Source organism: Vespula vulgaris, chromosome 1, assembly GCF_905475345.1.
Source record: "Vespula vulgaris chromosome 1, iyVesVulg1.1, whole genome shotgun sequence".
NCBI classification, from domain to species: Eukaryota; Metazoa; Arthropoda; class Insecta; order Hymenoptera; family Vespidae; genus Vespula; species Vespula vulgaris.
The window spans coordinates 13,937,171-13,958,139 of record NC_066586.1 but is presented as its reverse complement, the minus strand read 5'-3'; the positions used below and the strand labels follow the sequence as shown (position 1 = coordinate 13,958,139).

Below are 20,969 nucleotides of genomic sequence, written 5' to 3'. Positions count from 1 at the left end.
AAGCAATTAGCGGCAACGGCACTCTCTCTATCTTTCTCTTTCTCATTCTCTATCTCTCTATCTATCACTCTTTCTATCTCTCTTTCTCTCTTCCTTTTTATCTCTCGTGTTCGTCGAACAGAGAAAACTCGTGCAAAGTTCTCGCGCGTCGTACGCAAAAGATACTTTGGAAAATCTGATTGTTCCAAAAGCAAGAAAAAAAGAAAGAAAGAAAGAAAGAAAGAAGAAAGAAAGGAAGGAAGGAAGGAAGGAAGGAGAGTCGAGAAATTGATGTCTTTCATCCAACTCCTGTGCTTCGTCCCATCGTCCTACCCCCTATTCCGAAAGCCGGCTAACTAAGTGAGAGAGTGACCCGTACTTTGTTCTCTCACGGCTCACAGGCAAGAATATATTGATAGTCGGCTCAAAACTCCATTAGGGCCGACCCGGTATTCTCTCGTAAATACGAAAATGCTATCCCATTATTTACTGGTTAATTGGATTAATGAGACTCGTTATTCCGTAGAGGACTGCGAGTCGCGACCCACTCTCTCGGCGGGTTCTGCCAGTCGAGAAAGATAGAGATAGATATAGAGAGAGAGAGACAAAGACAGAGACAGAGAGAGAGAGAGAGAGAGAGAGAGAGAGAGAGAGAGAGAGAGAGACAAGAGGAGGATAGCAAGAGGGAGAGTGTCTCGTCGAAGGGTGTCTCGGTGGGTGTATAGTCGAGTCTGCGAGTGGTGGAAGAGCCAAAGGATAAGACCGCCGCGTGGACAAATACGATCTGGCGTAGCACTACACACCTATGTACCTTCACGCATACAAACACATATCCATACACGCGCAATCATACACATACATATATATCTACGAGTACAAGCTCTCTGAAACGTACACGTGTGTTACGTCGCACACATACGCGTAGAATTCTCCTGAATTTCGTTGTCCTCGAACGAATTTCTATCGTTGACCAAGTCCGACGTTGTAAATATCTAAATCTCATCGTCGTTCTTGAAGCTAAAGACGCTTTCTGCCGTATTTTCCTTCCTGTTTTTTTTCCTTTCTTATTTTCCTTTTCTCTTTGTTGGATTAATACAAAGACTTAACACAAAAACCGAATCAGTGACTTGCACGAGATTTTTCATCGAATGAAAGAAAAAAAAAGTTATCAAGTGTTCAGCGTAATGGTATATACATATGTACGTTTGATTAGTAATGAAAAATTTGTATGTCTGTTAATCGATTTCAAGAAGATCGGTTCTCCTTACAATATCTTCGATTTTTATATAGAATGAATTTCGAGAAAAAGAAATCCACGAGATCAGCCCATTTCAACATTTATATCTATTTATATTTTCATTTGTATTTTATTTTGATATCTATCTCTTTAAATATACGTTTAAAAGTTTGCCAACGCAAGTCTTCGATCAGAACGAACGAATGATTATTCACACGTCAAAAGCTATTCGTCCCACCCAGTCACGATCCACCAGCAGCCCACCCTCCCCCTACTTATTCCTTCGACATTTTAACCAAATATCGAAAGCCCGCCGGCGTAAATCGACTCCGTGAAACTATTAATTATTCCGAATGCTGTCGCGAAGTTTGAAACCGTCTCGCGTGGATATCGATTATTCGCGGGTTATTTGAACGATAAATCAAAGATCGTAGGCAGCATCGTTCGGCGTTCTCTTGGAGAAAGGCTGCTCGTCAAACCGTAGCCGCTGAGAGAAAGAGTGAGACAGAGAGTAAGTGAGAGTGAGAGAAAAAGTGAGAAGGAGTAGTAGGGATAGACTTTTGAAACGGCAGCTAAGTTTCATTAATCAGTAGCACCGCGAAATTCGAGGGGACTTGGATCCGTTGTATTATATGGAATAAAATTAATGAGATACACAGAAATACACTCGACTTGCGCAACCCAGAATCGTAATTTCGTCCCTTCGATCAAGCAAGCAAGCAAGCAAGCAAGCAAGCAAGCAAGCAAGCAAGCAAGCAAGCAGGCAAGTATGCCATACCGAAGAAAGGCTAAGGTATCGTTAGTAACTCTGAATACGTATCTTGCTTTTATATCAACCCTTTCTTATCTTAATCAAGACGTAATTTGGAGTCGAACGATAAAACGTTCGATTAATATTTTCCTCGACATAACTATATCTAAAATTGAACAAAGAAAAGGAAACGTAAAGAAATATATGAAACATGAGAAAAATCTAATAGAATTTCTAAAGAAACGTTCTTCCATGTCAGCGAACTTGAAAAAGCATCGGAAGCCCCAAACGCGAGGAATTCTTTCAGAAAGTTTTCGATTTCGCGAATTCTTTGATCGTTACTGAGAGAAGAGAAGAGAAGAGGAAAGAAGAGAAGAGAAGAGAAAAGAAGAGAAGAGGAGAAAGCAAGGACAGGGAGGTACCCTCTTAAAGATATTTTATTTTTCCCTTCCCTAAGCATTCGATTCGTCCCAGCTCGAAAAAGAAAAAAGAAGGAAAAGAACAAAAAAGGAAGAAAAAAAAAGAAATAGAGGGACTATGTCGTGAACAACAAAAGGAGAAGGGTAACCGGATGGACGCACGATGACATAGCATCGGCCGAGACGTGGCCGGAAAGGCGCAAGTATTCGAGGAGGACAAGGACGGTCAGATCGTAGGACCACCCCCCACCGAGTATTCGTCATCGCGCGCGTGACCGCTAGCCGCAAGCAGCGCACATACGTCGCGAAGAGGAACGAACCTAAGAGAGAAAGAGAAAGAGAAAGAGAAAGAGGAAGAGGAAGAGAGAGAGAAAGAGAAAGAGTGAGAGAGAGAGAGAGAGAGAGAAAGAGAGAGAGAGGATGAAGGAAGAGGGACGTGAAGAAGGAAGGGCCAGAGAATACGAGAGAAAGAGAGAGAACGGGTAGGTTTGTAGCTGGCTGGTCTCACCGACGAAAGGGTATGCGAGGGTGGGTGTAAAGATGGCGGCCGGAGTGCGAGGGAGAAAGAGCGAGAGTCCGCGCGTCGGTTATGATAAGGCGATGCTTTAATGACAGCGCGTTTCTATGGCAACGGGCGTGTAGGGGCTGGCCGCCGCGACGCCCGGCGTCGGTCAGCTAAAGCGGGGTGGTGGAGAGTAGAGAGAGGGAAAGAGAGAGTGAGTGAGTGAGTGAGTGAATGAGAAAGAGAAAGAGAGACAGAGAGAGAGAGAGAGAGAGTGCATTGAGCGGCCAGCCGCCATACTAGTGGACACACAGCCTCGATTCTCAGGGATGAATTTCTCTGTGCGCGTGTGCTCGTGCGATTCTCGCCCTCCTCCTCCTCCTCCTCCTCCTCCTCATCCTCCTCCTCCTCTTCCTCCTCTCTACCCTCTTCTCATTCTCCTTCTCTTCCTGTTTCGCCCCCTTCGCGACCCTTCTCCCTTATACACAGACACGTGCAATCCAAGAGAGACGCGCACACGAGTCTCTCTCTCTCTCTCTCTCTCTCTTTCTCTCGTTTTAACTTTCTATCCTCTTTCTTCCTAGTTCTCCAACCCTCTTTCTCATACTCCTCTTCCTCTTTCTCCACTATCCGCACCTCCTTCACCTCCGCCTTTGTCCTTTCCTAGCCACGTCGAGACAGTATATATATGAGAGAGAGAGAGAGAGAGAGACGAAGAAGAGAGAGAGAGAAAAGAGAGAGAGAGAGAGAGAGAGAGAGAGAGAGAGCTCCGCAACAATGCCACGTTATCAACGATTCGAGATACGAGGTGCCAACCTTGAGTTTCACTGGAAGTGCCAACTTTCAACTAACGCGATTGACCAAAGTATACGATCGAATGTTTTTCATCGAAGTTGTTTTCCTTTCTTAGAATTAAGAAATTAATGAATGCATTCGTAAGACGCAAACGATAAAGTTCTTCAATTTATGACGAGTCTCGAAGTAATTCATAGGGACGATGAAATTCTTGAGAAAGTTTCGCGACACACAGATCCATCCACTGTGGTATCTTGATTTCAATTTGACTTGGGCCTAAGCCGACGTTAAGGTGCGCATAAGGATCTCCCAAGTTATTAAGCGGGCTCAGAAGTTTCCCCATAAGGTTTGAATACCCACAATTAAATGAAGCGTACGACCCCGGTCTGCGTGCGAGAGAATCTACGGTATCCTCACCTGCAGGAATTGCTCGGGACACGTTAGCCTTTCAGCGGGAACATTTTAGAGAACATCAAAGAATCTTTAATCGGTCTGCTTGCGCACCCTCCTGCGCCATCTCTGGGTGAATGCTCGCGATAATCTACTTGCCTTCCATCTATCCTTCCTTTCTGCTTTTCCTTCAGGCTACGCAAAATCACGTCTAAGAAAATGTCTCTACCATTAAAAGAAAAATTTAAGTATCGAGTTAATGTCAAAAGGCAATAACGAAAATCAACTCGTTGGTTGTCTCTTCAAAATGATAAAAAGCACAGCTCTTGAAAAGAGCATCCTATTACGTTGAAACTGACATACTCGAAAATCAAAGAAGTTCTCCCACAATTTGGTAATCGAATCTCCAGCGATGGTAGGCAAGGGAGATGTGGAAGTGGGGGGAGGAGTGGCCCCACTCTCACGTAGGAACGATACGAGAATTTCGTGGAGGGTATCCACTGTGCCGATTCCTGCAGACAAACCGAGCATCGAGTATCCAGGAACACACAGGGGATGTTTAGGGGAACGCAAACATACCGTGTCTCTGCATTATGGATGCAACGGAGTGGACCACCTCTCCTCCTCCTCCTCCTCCTCCTCCTCCTCTCCCTCCTCTTCCACCTCCTCTCGCTAGGCCCACAACCTAGTCCACCCACAGGCTCTCTCCCGAATCCCACTTCTAGCCCTCCTCGCTTATTCCACCCCTACCCCACTCCACCCCTCGTATGCACCATACGAGATGGCTGGCTTGGTTGGCTGAGCTTCACTCCCTCTCGCATTTATTTATAATCAAATTCCGTGTATACCGGCAACCGGTGGCGGACTGAATTTCTATCCGAATGTGTACACACGCTCGCACATAGAGAGCAATAGAGAGAGATAGAGAGAGATAGAGAGATATAGAGAGAGAGAGAGAGAGACGGAGAGAGAGAAATACATATACACACACATAAATACACATGTATGAGGAGCGCGGGCGCAGAGGCGCCGACCCACACACACAGACACAAGCAGGGAGGATGAATTCTACGCCACCCTTCTCTCGGCCGCGACAGGGGCTATGGTTACGAAGAGAGAGAGAAAGAGAGAGAGAGAGAGAGAGGAAGAGGGAAACAGACAGACAGACAGACAGAGAAAGAGAGGAGAGAGAGAAAACGAAAGAGAGAGAAAGAGAGAGAGAAAGAGAGAGGACCGGAAAGAGGTGCTGCGCGGATTCGCTCGGCGGTCAATTTAAAAATCAATATTGACCGAGGAGCAGCCAATCCTTTATTTATCGACGCGGATTGTTGGCTGCACAGGAGAGACGCGGCAAGGAGATTGTCTCCCCCTTCTCTCTCTCTATCCTTCCTCTCCTCTTCTCTCACTCTTTCTTTCTTTCTTCCTTCCTTTCTCTCTCTCTCTCTCTCTCTCCCCCCTTTCTCTCTCCCTCTACCTTCCACTGCCATGTTGTTCCAAACGCGCCCTGAATAATGCGGTCATCCTCGTTACAATTCCTCTCTGGTCTTTTCTACCCCGTCGCCTATCTTCTCTTCCATCCCACTACATACTATAGTGCATAGATATAGTATATAAAACTACGAAGATCCTCGTTAATAACATCGAACACATGGTACGATGAAATCTTTACAAACGCGTTTGGCCAAATCGATCAAAGTAGAAACTCATTCCGTTTTTGTTTCGAATCGCATATATGAAATAGCCTTGAACGTTTTATACAGAGAAAGAAGAAAAAGAGGAGGTAAGCGGTTCGTCCGCAAAAGGTGATCATCCTGACGAGACGCAAGGGAGAATTCGATAACCACTACCGATACCAAAAGGGTGGGATGTATGCGTGGGGTTCGGTGGGTCCATTTTTTGGATTGATTGTCCATAATAGTGGGTGTTTGGGGTTGTGGCCTGATCAAAGCTGGAACCAAGGCGGAGCCAGGAAGATAGGAGACTCAGCATCGAGGGTCGAACCCTCCGGTATCCTTCTGACGCAGCCCCTCCAACGACGAAATACCCCGGCGGAGACACGATCAAGAAAAATGATATCGCTGCTTCAAAAGGAGATGACTTTTTGCACAATGGCGGACACGTCGTCTCCCTCCTTTACCTTCCAAGACTGATTTATTCTTCGTCGGAAAATATGGTCGGCACCCTGAGAGCGAGATCGGAAAGATCTCAGCTCCGATTTCAAGTAAATTTCTCTCTGACTCAGAGTAACTAGATCGATAAGAAAAATAGGAAATATTTACGATACCATAGAACCTAGGTTATTAATATTTGCTCTATCATTCAATTTCTAACCCTTCCTATATTTTCTCTCACTCGTCGAGTACTCTTTCCGACAACCCTTTCTATCCTAATAAACACGGAAGGATATATATTTTCTTTGAAGAGTGTTTGTAAGACCTTGACGATTCCCAGAGCTTTCATTTAAAGAGTAAAAACCTATCGAACGAATCTCATCGTAACAACTATCTTCCACATTACCGATATCTACTCATCGGGGACGTGACTGTACTCGTCAGGAAAACTGCGTCGAAACTGCGAAATCCCCGATAGCCAATATGTCCATCTTCTAGCGCGAGGGACACGAGGCGGCCGCCGCGCAAACAGATCAATGCTCCGCGTTCCAATATAAACAGTATTATTGAAACAAAGCGGGCGGGACGGAGGTGTAGCTGGGTGAAGGCTACGGGGGTGAGGTTAGAGGGGGTTGCTGGGCCAGCGTAGAGGGTGGAAGAGAGTAACGAGGAGAGGGAGAGGGTAGACCGACGAGGAGGATGAGGGTTGATGTTTCTACCGTTCCGCTGGGCTGCGGGGAATGAACGAGGGGAGAAGAGTTATGTTGCCGCGATATTGTGCTGCGCGGCACGAGCGAACCTCGAGGGGGTGGCTTCCCGTTTACAGCCTCCCTCGACATCTCCACCCTGTCCTCCACCTCGTCCTCCTCCAACCTAGCCACCATCTCTCGGCATCTCACTTCCCTTCTTCCTCGATCCACCTTCTATCTACTGACTCTGTCTCTCTCTCTCTCTCTCTCCCTCTCTCTCCCTCTCTCTCTCTTCGAAACCCATCGACTGTCGATTCTATATTATATGTCGAGAATCTCGGATTCCTTGAAAGCAGCTAGACTCCCTTACAAGCCGATTCCTGACTTATAGCACCGTTTGCTGTTTCTCTCAATGACGAACGCTCTCACCCAACGATTTCCTCGAGTTCTATTCCACAGGGAAAGTTCAAAATCTCGTCGTTACTTTAAAAACCATCGTATTCGAATTCGTTTTCTGATAAAATTGAAAAGGTAATTTCTAATAAACTGAAGTTTATCATTTCTAGAAAAACTGTTTTTTTGTGGAATGAGATCCAAGGAAAAAATTACTCTTAGTATGGATATGAACGATGGAATAGTGTAGAATGAAGTAGGCCAGACAACCACGATAACTGTCCGTCCGGAAAGGGTGGCCGCCTAGCTGGACGCAGTCAGCTCGGTGTGAAATTAGCGCAGATGTCGCGGTGACGGCTCATGGTACAGCTTCTCTGTTCATTTTCCAGGAGAGTGGATCGGAAAGGGGAGCTTGCTGCTCTCTCTCTCTCTCTCTCTCTCTCTCTCTCTCTCTCTCTCTCTCTCTCTCTCTCTCTCTCTCTCTACGAACCTGGATTTTCAGTTGGTGGTATTAAACGGTCGTTGACCCAATTAATCCACCTCGACAGGTCCAGGGAAGAACTGGCCAAGGAAACGTAATCCCAAGGTATTATTATTGTTAATCGATAAGACGTAGTCTGTCTGGTTCCAACCCTCTTGCAAGCAATGTACCGATAAATTTCTTTATCCGTGGATTTATAAAAGCTACCTCGTGTCTTTGCGATTGCATTGCGAGAATAAAAGGGAACTAAGTACGAAAGAATAGCGTTGGACGAAATAATTACTCAGAATGATCGGTAGAACGTAACATCTTCGTTTTTCTTCTTCTATTTCCTTTTCTTTTTCTTCTTCTTCTTCTTCTCCTCCTCCTCCTTCTTCCTCTTCTTTTCCGATCGTAGGACGATCAAAGAGCGACGCATCAGACGCGTCTACCTTTGAGAAAGGAAAGAAAAAAAAGAAGGGGGATTTTCTATTAGGACAGGCTAAGCCCGATGCGAAAGGATTAATAGAAGTTATAAAGTAGAGCCGAAAGAGGCGGAGGAACATTACGTGACCTGACTCTGATCGAGTCTTTCTTTAAGTTATATTGCAGGTTGCCGTCGTTTCTCATTCACCCCTACGGCTCATGCGCATCACATCTGACCAATAGAATCGCCTGGTCCATCTCTGCCACTGACCAAACCCCTTGACTCGTACCACTCTTGCCCCCAAGATACATTCCCCGCGAAGAAAAAAGAAACTTTCAGATAGAAAAAGGGAGAGAGAAAAAGAGATAGAGATAGAGAGAAATAGAAGAGGACTCTCTCTCTCTCTCTCTCTTTCTCTCTCTCTCTCTCAATCTCTTTCTTTCTCTCTCTCCCTCTTTCTTTCTCTCTCTCTCTCTCTGACTTTCCATCCTCTTCTCTTGGCATAGCCACGTCGAGTGTGTATTTTCCAAAGAGGAGACCTCGTCGACTCTATCGAAACTCCATTTCTGAGAAGGAAATTGGAAAAATGGACGAGGTCATCGTACGAAGATTCACGAGAGACTCTCTGATACGCGATTCTCTGTTTCGTTAATATCCTAAAGAAAACTCAGCTGTAGAATTAGAGCAAGTTAGTTATCCGGTATAGAAAGAGATAGAAAGAAAGGAAGGAGAATTGTCTCGCGAAATAAGTTTTCTCTTATTCTCGTGAAAATAAGAGAGTACCTACTACCTCAGACCGCGCATCGAGAATAGAACGCTTTCTTCTTGGTGTCTCTGCCGAAGGCGAACGAAGGCTCGACGACTTAACTACGCGACAATTCGTCTTTATTCGAAAGTGTTCAACGTTCGAAAGGAATACAGTCTACGAACTGTAAGTCTTCGGTTTTGCCAGTCTCGGGCATGACCAGAGTGCAACGAGATTCTCGTTCGTGACTCTCTCTCTCTCTTACTATTTCTATTCCTCTTTCTCTTTCTCTCTCTCTTTCTTTCTCTCTTGGAAAAGGCCACCCACGTGCAAGCTCGACAACCATCCATCCATCCTTCGGCACTCACTACGGAACTATAATATTATCAGTGCATTGTACTCGGCTAATTAGCCGTACTAATGCAATCCCACTTGATTACGCATTCCGCTCACCGATTTCCAAGCGGGTGGGCTTCTCTCTCTCTCTCTCTCTCTCTCTCTCTCTCTCTCTCTCTCTTTTCCTCTCTTTCTGTCGTTTCCATCGACGACTCTCTCGTTCGTCACGTTTTCTTTCGTCCTTCTATCTACCTTCTGCCTACTCGGCAACCAGTGAAAAGAAACTTTTCGAAATACGTTGCAACGAAATCGACGAGTTCGCTTCTCTTCCTTCCTTTCTTCCGAGAGAAAGAGAGAGAGAGAGCGAGAGAGAGAGAGGGAGAGAGAGAGAGAGAGAGAGAGAGAAGCAAAGAACTCGACCATGAAATAAATAAAAAAAAAAAAGAAGAATATACGAATCGATGAAACTACACGTTCCATTCCCGTCGACAAATGTTTGATCAAAATGAACGTCAAAGAGGAAGCTCCCGCGTGGCGCCATTGTTTCGGTAAATTTGAAAAGATCGAACCCGATAGATAACAACACGACGTATAAGCGGAGTCACGCAATCACTGACTATTTATTCGCGTCGAATATCGTTGCCCGCTCGCGTCCAAACAATTCTGTTCCGCGTACTGCACATACATACATACATACATACATATGTACATATACGTTTGTCATTGCTAAACGATTTTCCACGCTTCCCTTAAGACGCAAAAAGATGAAAATCAAATTTAGAAAAAAGATACTGGAGTTGTTAGTTGGATCGTTCGTTTATAAATATCGAATATCGAAACGAGTATCGAGCTAGTATCGTGACGTAGATAAAATTTGAAATAATCATGTCGAATATATGAAGGTCTGTTATTTCGGAGATAAAAAGAGAAAAGAAAAGTAAAAAAAGAAAAGAAAAGAAAGAGAGAAAAAATCGAGATCCATTCGAAAGGGATCGCGATTCTTAAATCGTCTCGATATCCGAAATCACGATTTGCATATAGAAAAGATGTACGCCTCGGATGTGGCCGCCAGATCAATCCTTAGCTTCGTTCCTATAGGTATAGTCAACAGTAGCAATAGCAACAGTAGCAGCAGTAGTAGCAGCAGCAGCAGCAGCAGCAGCAGCAGCAACAACAGCAGGCTGTATAGCGGCGCTCCATCAGGCCAATATCCACGCGATATTGCCGTTTTATGATAATGTTATCAGCGCTCGGCTCCCGATGAGCTAGCGCGATACGAACGCTCGTACAAGCAAGTGTACGTATAGGTATAAGTGTGTGCACGCGTGTATGTGTAAGAGACGTCGCGTCACAGAGGGACACACGTTCGTGTAGTACGGAGGCGTACAGCCCAGTTTCATCAAACCCGGGATTTAGTAATCTACCGAGATTTATGAACGCTGGTTCATCCCTTCGTTCCTCTACCACCACTGTCTCTTCTCTCTCTCTTCCTCTCTCTCGCTCTCTTCCGCTCTCTGTATATCTGTCTATCTCTCTCTCTCTCTCTCTCTCTGTTTCCTTCCTCTCACTGATCGTACCATTTTACTTCTACACCCTTCTCTTTCTACAGTTTTCGCGTCTCCATACAGTTTCTTCCCTATGCAATGAAACTCTCCGGGCTTTCGATCCTTTTGGATTTTTATCGTTCCCAGAATCGAAGTCAAGAAGGTCGATTGTATCCCAGACAAAGTCGTTTCACTTTTGAATCCTCTCTCTCTCTCTCGCTCTCTTTATCTCTATCTTTTTTATACCTCTCTATGGAACACTTTTGATAACCTCTCTTGGTGGCGGTCTCTTCTTCTTTTCTTCTCTTTTCTTTTTCTTGTCCTTTTTTTTTTTTACTTGTCGAAATAAGACGAATGTCGAAAAAATGGAAGAAAAAGGGGTAGTTAAGAACGTCTCGAGGAGCTCGAGGTTTGGCCGGGAAACATAAATAGAGAATAAAGTTTCGCCGACATTGAGCCGCGTCTTTGGGCTTATAAAGTATGCGTAAAGGATCGAGGCGAGAGACACTCTGGTGGGGTTGAAAGAGACCGTAAGCCACCGAAGGGGTTGCCGATGCCAGAGAACGAGCCTTTCAGAGACGATAACGTGGCTGCTTTCGAAAAGGATAACGTTCTGACGGTGAGAGAAAGCACGAGAAGACGAGGAGAGAGGCTGCACAAGGCTGGGGATTTTAGTTTGTTCAAGTAAATTATATTCAGCATGGTGGATCTCTACTCTCTCTCTCTCTCTCTCTCTCTCTCTATATATATATATATATATATATATATATATATCTCTTTCTCTATCTCTTTCTTCATCTATCTATCTATCTATCTATCTCTCTCCTTTTCGCGTCACTCATGACGTAAATTGCAGACTTCTGCCACGTTGGTTCTTCCCTAACTTCTCGTCGTTCGCCAATCTCCTCTCTCTTTCTCTCTATCTACCTAGCAAATTCTCCTTGCCTATCATGAATTATTAATTAATTGTTTCAACTAACAGCGTAATTTATTATTCAACTCGTAACGACATCCGCACCGCGGTCGACACGCTGATTCCAAGTGCAACGGATCGTGGACGAACGATCGTGCGAACAAAGCGAGAGCGCGAATTGCAAATGAAACGCGTTTATTTGTTCGTCAGAATTTCAAACTCTTCTCTCTCTCTCTCTCTCTCTCCATCTCTCTCGTTCACTCACACACGTATATACACGTACATACCTATACGTTTACTAACTCGAACTAACCGGTATATGCCCCTCGTTACGTTTGAAAGCCGCGTGGAGGGAGAAATCAGAGGAAAGAAAAATGTCAAGGTAATATTCTTGACGACAAGGAATAAGTTAAAGAAAAAGAAGAGTCCCTAACGTATAAATAAGTAACACCTTATAAAAAAAACAATTTCGACTATCGTCCAAGCGAATCTATTACCCGAGCTTCCTTGCTTGCTCGAGCAAATTAATATTTACTTTTCCTGTCACCCCGATCAACCAACCAAGACGGCGTACTCTTGCTCGCTTATTAATGGATATCCCAACCCTTTCTACTACCTTTACCTTTTCCCTCTCTCTCTCTCTCTCTCTCTCTCTCTCTCTCTCTCTCTCTCTCTCTCTCTTTCTCTACCTTTCTCTTTCTCTCACTCTTACCGGGTCCCTCTTTACAAGACCTTCTCGTCTTCCACCTCCTCGATTAGCAAGCACGCAAGCCACAAACTTTGATAACCGACCAACCAATTTCCGGTTGCGGTTCGTCGGTCTGTCAGTCTGTTGCTTCCTCGCTTTCTCCAAACGATCGTCGTTCGGATTGACGTCCACGCTAATTCGTCCGACGACATGCTGATTGATTGAAACTGCATCGTTAATATCATATAGCATTATCGTTAGACTACATTTCTACCGAGTATATTTATACGGTACTTTTCATAGAAGCGTATTAAAAGGGCAGGAGACTATCGATTCCGATCGGATCGGATTACGAACGTTCGAAAGAGAAGCTTTTAGGATCTCGACAACGTGTTTTCTATAGCGACATTGGGTGACGTCCATTTTAATCTCTCCAGACTGAATCAATCTTCTTCGTACGGAAAGAGAAAAAAAGAGAGAGAGAGAGAGAGAGAGAGAGTCTAGTTGCTTCGCCGATTAAATCTGTCGAGGTCAAATCATTTTCTTTCTTTCTTTCATTTTTTTATTTTTCCTTTTCTTTCTTTCTTTCTTTCTTTTTTTTTCTTTTTTGACGTCGACTGACACGTCTCGTATCACTCGCGATGAAATTACGGTCGATTTGAGTGAAGGAAAAGAGATTCGTTTACTATTCCTAAAACTCGTTCTCAACGTGAAATCGTCCGATAATAGGAGCCCAATGCAACAAGGTTGAGTTCTACCTTAACCTTTTTTCTTCCTTCCTTCCTTTCTTTCTTTCTTTCTTTCTTTCTTTCTTTCTTTATCGTTCTTTTTTCTTTTTTTTTAATTCTCTTCTTTAACTTTTATGGCGTTAATATAAGAGCTCTCGAAGGTAGAGAAGAGAAAAGTGACTTGGAGGTAAAAGGCAGAAGGTAGGTTCGCGTGACGGCCACCATCGGCCGTCGCTGATTGTTTGAGCTAAGCAGTATGATGAGTACCGACCCCGACGTTACCCGCTTGACGTGACGGCAACCATTACGCTGGAAGCACTTAATTATAATATCGCCCAGAATTAAACTGTGCCCGCCGCGCGAGTACGTGCTTGTACCGCAATTATGGCTAGGTTCTCGTTATTACACGCAAAACCGCTCCGAATTCCTGGCGCTTCTTTACGCGTGACTCTCGCACGTGAATCACCGCTAGAACGAGCTTGACGCACGTCGTTGATGATAACACAACCGGTACGAAATCAACGAGATCTTATCGTTTTTCGACTCATTTACTTCATACTCAAATTAACATTTTAAATATTTGAATAGCTTATAGATTAAGTATTTTTGTCTTTTTCCGTCTCCTTGTTTTTGCTTTTTTATTTTTCTTTTTATTTTTTTTATTTTTTTCTAATACACTGTTTTCATCGTCTTCATCGCACCATTGATAACAGAGATACTGTAAGTATCTTGTCATCATTATTGTTGTTAATATACGTCTATAGGTCGTTCAATGTTCACATATTGTTTCCTATATCGTTCGTTAGAGATTAAAAATGTTCATTCATCATTTAAGAGATCCAATCTGATGTATTTCTCAAGTGCCGATAAAAGCAAGTAAGCGTTTCACGAGGATCACCAAGTACGATTTTTCATCTCCACAAGACTCGAAGTCATCCTTATCTCTTTGGCTTTATTTCAGTGGGAATAGACGAAATCCCACGTTCTTTATGAGGGCTGTCGTGGGATGTCGTGACTCGTGAATCCGAAGGCCGGATCATCCAGAGATAACAGGGTGGCAGTGGGATGAGAAAAATTAGCGATGTACGCCTGTAATCCTGTTCAACGGCGAGAGAACGTATATCGAATAGCCGATCCACGTGACGGGAAACGTGTCGAGAATTATGCTACATCCCCGACTGAGTTTCGCCAATAGATCATTAAGTTGTATTACGGGTGTATTATGACAAGACACCCGTTAAAACTGCCTGGACCCTGCCGGATCTCGATTACAGAGGGGTCTCTCTCGTTTTTCCACGTCGTTACGCCACTTCAAAAAAGTTTCATCGGCGAAGCAACTCGCAAATAGGATACCGCGTGCATTGAAATTTAGTTGCATTTCGTTTCTTTTCTCTTGTTCTCTTCGTAAAAATTACATAGATACATATATTATGCGTATGCATATATACGCAGCATATACATTATTGAACATTAAGAATTCGTTCATTAAGTTATTTTTATTATAAATGAAAAAACGATATGGAAAAAGTAATATCGAAAGACAAAATCGTGAATCCTTTTGTAATCCAACGATTAAACGGGTACGATAGTAATGTCGTAAGGAGAATATTCGTCGAACGATGAGCGACCACGCGTAAGATAAACGCATATTATGTAGATTAGGGGTGTCGAGGATCAGATATCCAGGGCATTTAATAATGCTGTTCCTGTCAAAACACACAGCGGAACCAACTGAGGGTATAATATAGATAAATTGCTCCATGAGGAAGAAGCGAAGGAGGGGAAAGAGAAAAGAGACAACGAAATAGAGTGAATGAGTGAGCAAGAAAAAGAGAGAGAGATAAAAAGAGAGGGAGAAGTTTGAACGTCATTGGGGAGGTTAGGGGGTGGCAGTTGGGGTGAGAGGCGTAACTCCCTTGCAACCCTCGTCGTCGACTATTATTTGTTACCATCACCGATCGTATATAGGGGCTGTTTTAATATGAAGCCGGTGCCCAGACCAAAGATTTGCACGTAACTGTGTAAACAGAGCGGGAGATCCGTGACCGCACAGCCGTAAAACTGAAAGGAAGATAATATCGGCGATGACGTTTCTTCGGAAATATCGTTTTTAGGGTCGAATAAAAAAACTATTTGAAAGTATCAAAAACTATGTACAACTTTTTGATATTCTTTCAATTCGTTACATTGTTAAAAGAGAAATGGATCGATTCGAAACAATTGGTAATAAACGGTGGTGGGATTTAACCGAAGAGAAATAGTTGCCTCGAACGAAGAAGGATCGTCGAAGGATTCTAGTCTTCGTCCTAGTCGTCGTCGTCGTCGTCGTCGTCGTCGTCTCTGGCGCAGTCGTCTCTCTACCCCACACTGATGTCTAATATAGCAGAAGGCCTAGATGATGAGACTTTGCCCCGCCTCAGTTCAGTTCAGCTCAGGTATTAGATTATGAATATTCATGGCGGTGTGTCTGCGCGGTGCTTCATTACACCCTCCCCTCCATCCTTGCTCTCTCACCCTCGAGCTATCTCACGGCTCAGCCTCACCCTTCCTTCCTTCCTTCTTCGCTCGGCTCCTCATCCGGCTGAACTACGTCAATCAATATGCAACACCGCGCCGAGCTTTGCTTATCTTCCACAGTTTCACCGAATTCTCGCGAATATTCGAAAGCTGAGTCTTCTCGAGTCGTCGACCTTACAAAACGATCTCTCTTAAAAGCTCAAGTTATGGATCGAGTATTTTAAGCGAATGGAAATCTAAAATGTGTGAAAATAAAACGAGAAATCGAGAGGTGACCGTTCGAATATACACTATAGTACATCGTAAATAAATACACCTATCAAATATATAAGAAGAAAGAGAGAAATGGAGGATGCAAAGTCGATATTTCAATGGAACTACGATATTCTATCGGTAGATAGATAAAATCGACTATTCGTTTAAATATGCTTAACAAGTCCATTAAGTCTTGACAGTGACGATCCAAATTTGCTGCACAAGAGACACAATCTTTTATCTGCAATATGCAACGCAGAGATTCGCAATCTCTGAATGCGTTTGATGAACTGCAATAATTATAGAAACGCCGGGGACCTTAATTAAAATAAATAAGATAGAAGTGCAGGATGGCTTATTCGACGTTGGTAAGCCAAAAATACAAATTTACTTGATTCAACCTCTTTCCTCCGTTTTTCTCTCTCTCCTTCTCTATCTATATCTGTCTAGTACGTATGTATCTCGCGTAGGACTCTAATAATAAGTTTCAACTTCAAACATGAGAGAAAAACGTAGAGAGAAAGAAACAGAGAGAGAGAGAGAGAGAGAGAGGGAGAGAGGGAGAGAGAAAGTTTCGCGTTTAATTCCACGAAGAAAAGGAAGGAAATTGTCGGGAGTTTAAAGGGACAGTAAAATGTTCTCGGAGTGTGACACCTGAGGCGAGAGGGTTAAAGCGTCAGAAGCCACCAAAAAGGCACACGTGCGGGTGGGGAGTCGAGTCATGCATACATATACAAACGTACATACACGCACGTAGATGTACGTACGTAGACGACATGAGGGCTAAAACGACTAGTAGGAGGATGGCCCTATTAGCGGTGGCACGTACGGTGTCGTCGTGATAGTCGTACTACTCTCGCATACATTCGTTCCTTGTATTAGTCACATGCTACGTGCGGATCTTCAGCCAGATTTAGCGTGGAGCACCCTACTGGCGATGGAATTAATAAAGCGCGGCCAAGCAATCTGCTCCTGCGTAGCGGAATACGAACTCGAAGACCCCGTCGGCAATATAGGAAAGTGGGAACTGCTAGCAAAGCAGTAGTAAGGAACCCCCCGTCGCGACGCTTCGCGTCGTCTATGGGACCTGCATGATTTGATTAGCCTCAGATTGACCCCACGAACACTCTCTCTCTCTCTCTCTTTCATTCTTCCTCGGTCTTTCTTTTTCTATCTCTTAGCTTCTATGAGCGGAGCACCATGCGGAGTCTAATCACTCACGAGGCTCCTTTTTACTCCATCCGTCCTACTACTAGTCACCCTCCATCTACACATCACCCAACCCCACCCTTCCCTCTTTTAGCCCTCCGCACCATTAGTCTTATGCCCGGCACTTTATGTCGGGAAATTTGCAATCTTTCCATTTAATATATCGACGCTCACGGATCCAGGATGGGAGGCATACGATTTGAATATATTAGCCGGATACCAAGCTGAGAAACCCACTCCTTTCCTTCGGGACAACGACGTGGGTGTCATAGTGGGTGTAACGTAAGCTACAGACGAGACTATGACAATGGAAATGCTTTTACCGAGATCTTGACGAGTTTCACTAACGAAAATTCTAACTTTGCGAAATTCTCTTTTTTTTTCTCCTCCATCCTCAAAAAAAAAGAAGTAGTAAAAGTTATTTTAATAAGCTCCGAAAGAAAATTGCTAAACTTATTAATATTCGACACCTGCATACGTATTGGTTAAATTGAAGATGAATCTTAACTTCCGCTCGTTTACACTACGAACAGTCGAAACGATGGACCCTCTATTGTTCGCTATTATGATGGTAATGTCCGTACAGCTCGCTCATATTACTTCGAGCGATTCGAAGGGAACGAATCTACACTTGGATGTGTACAGGCAATACGCGTGGAATGAATGAGAAAGTCAGGGGTTAATTTGGAACAACGAGTATAAGTGTAGTTAATATTGGATATGAAGGGACAGACTACTATCCTAGTCAGGGTGGCAACCCCCCTTGAAGAGGAAATCGTGTCACCAGACACACCCCCATGCAATCGAGACTCATATTCCACATCTGTTCCGATACGCTTATTAGCGAACTCATGCCAAATGCGATACTTGAGATTATTACTGAAGTAAAAGATTTCTAACAATGAAAGAGAAAATACTTTTCATCCACAAGAAAAGATAGATTATCTCATTTCGAAAAAATAATTATATTAATGTAACAAATATTTTATATAATATCTATGTTACATTAATCTAACAAATAATATATATATATATATTGTTAAAAGATGATCCTCGTTAACCCTACGTTTCGATTCTTTCGAGACGAAGGAAAAAAGTTTAGGGGGTGGTTAGGGCACGAGTCGGACGTGGCTGGTACGTATAATTCGATTAGACGTTAGCCTTGTAAAGGCAGTAGGAAAAGAGTCGGACGCTAACACAACCGAAGGAAGGAACTCCATGAACCTTCATTATGTTACCTTAGCCATTCGGTCGTCCGACATTAGTGTTGGTCGTAACAGTTTTCTCCGCTAAATTAAAGGAGCTAAATAGACGCGAGATGACCGTAAGGGCAGCCTGCTTGCAATTTTTTTTATGCTTTGCTCGAATGTTACGCAACTTACAATCTGTTCGTGACGTTCTTAACGATGCTGACACTTTACAAGCATTATTAATTTTATTTACAACGAAATAAAATGTGTTTGTGTATATATATATATATATATATATATATATATATATATATCGATGTTTCGATCAAAAGTTCTACTTTGAAATAGCTGAGTAGATACAAATTGAAAGTTGAAATGAGAAATAACGAGAGAAGAGCTGCTCGAGTTTCCACAAATAACCAAAACTACGTGATTAGTTACGAGTATTGGAAAATATTTCAAAATGTAAACTCGAACACGAACCGATAATAGAAAAAGTGAAAAAAAAAAGAGAGAGAGGAAAAAAGAGAGAAAGGAAGAGGCAAAGTTTTCGTCCGATAGGAGAATACTCTCTTTAACAGTTGCCAAATGGCGGCATGGAAGAAGCGTATACGCAGGGAAAGGGGCTGAGGAGGGTAGAGAGAAAGACAGAGAGAGAGAGAGAGAGAAAGAGAAAGAGAAAAAGAACAGAGAGAAAGGATCTGTGAAAAATGGAGACGTCGCTCGGAGGGAAACACTAGCTCGTTCGCATCATATATTGTCCGAACGGTAGAGAGGATAGAACTGGTAAAAGAGAGCGTAGGCATTGGACGAATCATTCGTTGGGCGCGCAAGATGGCCGTTCAGAAGGAAGTAAGAGAGAAGGAGAGAGATAGAGGATAGGGAGGGTGACAATTTTGAGAGAAGGAAGATATTGCCATAAAAAAGATTGCTTGATACTAACGAAGAAACATTCTATATTAAATCACTCTACTAAAAACAGATTTATATAAAAACTTTTGCGTGAGTCAGAATAGTAACATCGCTCTTTGCCATTTAACTTAAAAAGAGAATAAAATTTAAGATATATCAAAAATAAGTTAGAGAAATCCGTTGGAATAGTATTCCAGGTGAAAGTTTCTAGATTAGGAGGAAAGGGACTGGCCCAAAGTTTCGTACAAGATTCAAACATCGAAATCGTTCGAGCAGACGGTAAAGATCGATTGGTCGGAATATTCTTGCCGACAAATCGATCGAGTCCAGCTCGTAGGAAAGTCCAACAACGGAATACATTCGGTAACAGTACGATGATTTGTGAAACGGTCCAGTCAGCAAGTATGCCAGAATGTGTATGGCTCGCGCAAGCGCAACCCCTTTTTCCCGACGACCTCGTGTATTGACGCGGTGGTCACTAGGAGAACTAGAACCCTCACTGACCAGAGAGAGCGGTAGCAGGAGCAACGGCACCCCTCTGTTCCGTTCGGCGTCGACGGAGAAAGCTGTATGTCTTACGGAATGTCTATGATGCCTTCCCGCAACCCCTCCAAGAGAGTTCCAACCCACCCACGATAACCCTCCCATTCTCTTTCACACATAGAAAAGGATATACCTACACGTGAACGTCGACACACGTACATGCTTTCGGTATAACGTGAGAGAGAAAGAGACCAAAGGAGTCTCTTCTTCTTTGTCCACTCTATGGTGGTTTTCGCCCAACGCCCGTCTCTTTCTCGCCGTAGCAACGTTTCCTCCAACAGCCACACGCTCCTGACAAGTGCGAGGCGGCCATCCAATAACCCGCACCGGTCACTATCCACCCCCTTACACCCTTCGTCTCTTCCTGTGGTTCTGCGACCGGTCAAGTTATTGAGGACCTGGAGGAATTAGGAAATGCTCCTTTCATCTCTCTCTCTCTCTCTCTCTCTCTCTCTCTCTGTGTCTGTCTCTCTCTTTCTTCGCACTACCCGTCCTTCCCACTCTGTCTTCCTTCGTTATGACCATCCACCAAGAAATACCAAGAATTTCTTGTGGTTTCTTCTCGCTTCTACTAGGAAATCCTACGCGTACTTGTCTATATAAAAACCATTCGTCCGTCACGTTTCAACTTATCTTTAATATAATTTTTCTTGTACCAGAGTACACTTGGCGTTTCGACATTTATAAACTTTCCAATTTGGAGATTGAAGTGGGAACAAAAAAATACGATGTTAAGATAAGAGAAGTATGCCGTGGAGAATGTGTAGTGAACGAATCGTAGAGTCGGGAGATCAATCGCGAACGACGGCCGAACGTTTTATTTGTCGTAAATTAGATTAGTTTCAAAGTTTACGAAGCGGGATCGGTAGAAAGGCGCAGCTGTAAAGTCTCGGACGAAGCTAGATTAAGAAAGAATCGCTGACGCATTGACTACGTGCGAAGAAACTCTAACGATATAGAAACTATAGGACATTCATAATGAAACTCCTGAAGGATCGAACTTGTATTATAGAATACTGATGAAAAATATTCCTACTCATAGAAATACGTACATGTATACGTTACCCTTCGACTGGTCGTGTCGTTACAATCACCAGTTGGTGACCACCACCAGAGAAAGAATATTCCATGTGGTAGAAAATGGCACGGTGAGTGCGTTAGAACGATCGAGGCCCCGTAACGACGGTATGGTCCGAGCGAAGGGAGAGACTCCTCCTGCGAAGAAAATGATGCGTG

The 20,969-nt window shown here is 43.6% G+C and overlaps 1 protein-coding gene across 1 annotated transcript in view; it reads right to left on the bottom strand.

The window, feature by feature from the left end:
* Nucleotides 1-20,969, bottom strand: part of LOC127065546 (uncharacterized) — an 88,911-nt gene that overhangs the window by 51,823 nt on the left and 16,119 nt on the right. Inside the window, exon 2 of the mRNA XM_050998017.1 lies at nt 20,786-20,948. Within this exon, the coding sequence (XP_050853974.1) occupies nt 20,786-20,948 (163 nt within the window). The remainder of the gene's footprint in view (nt 1-20,785; nt 20,949-20,969) is intronic.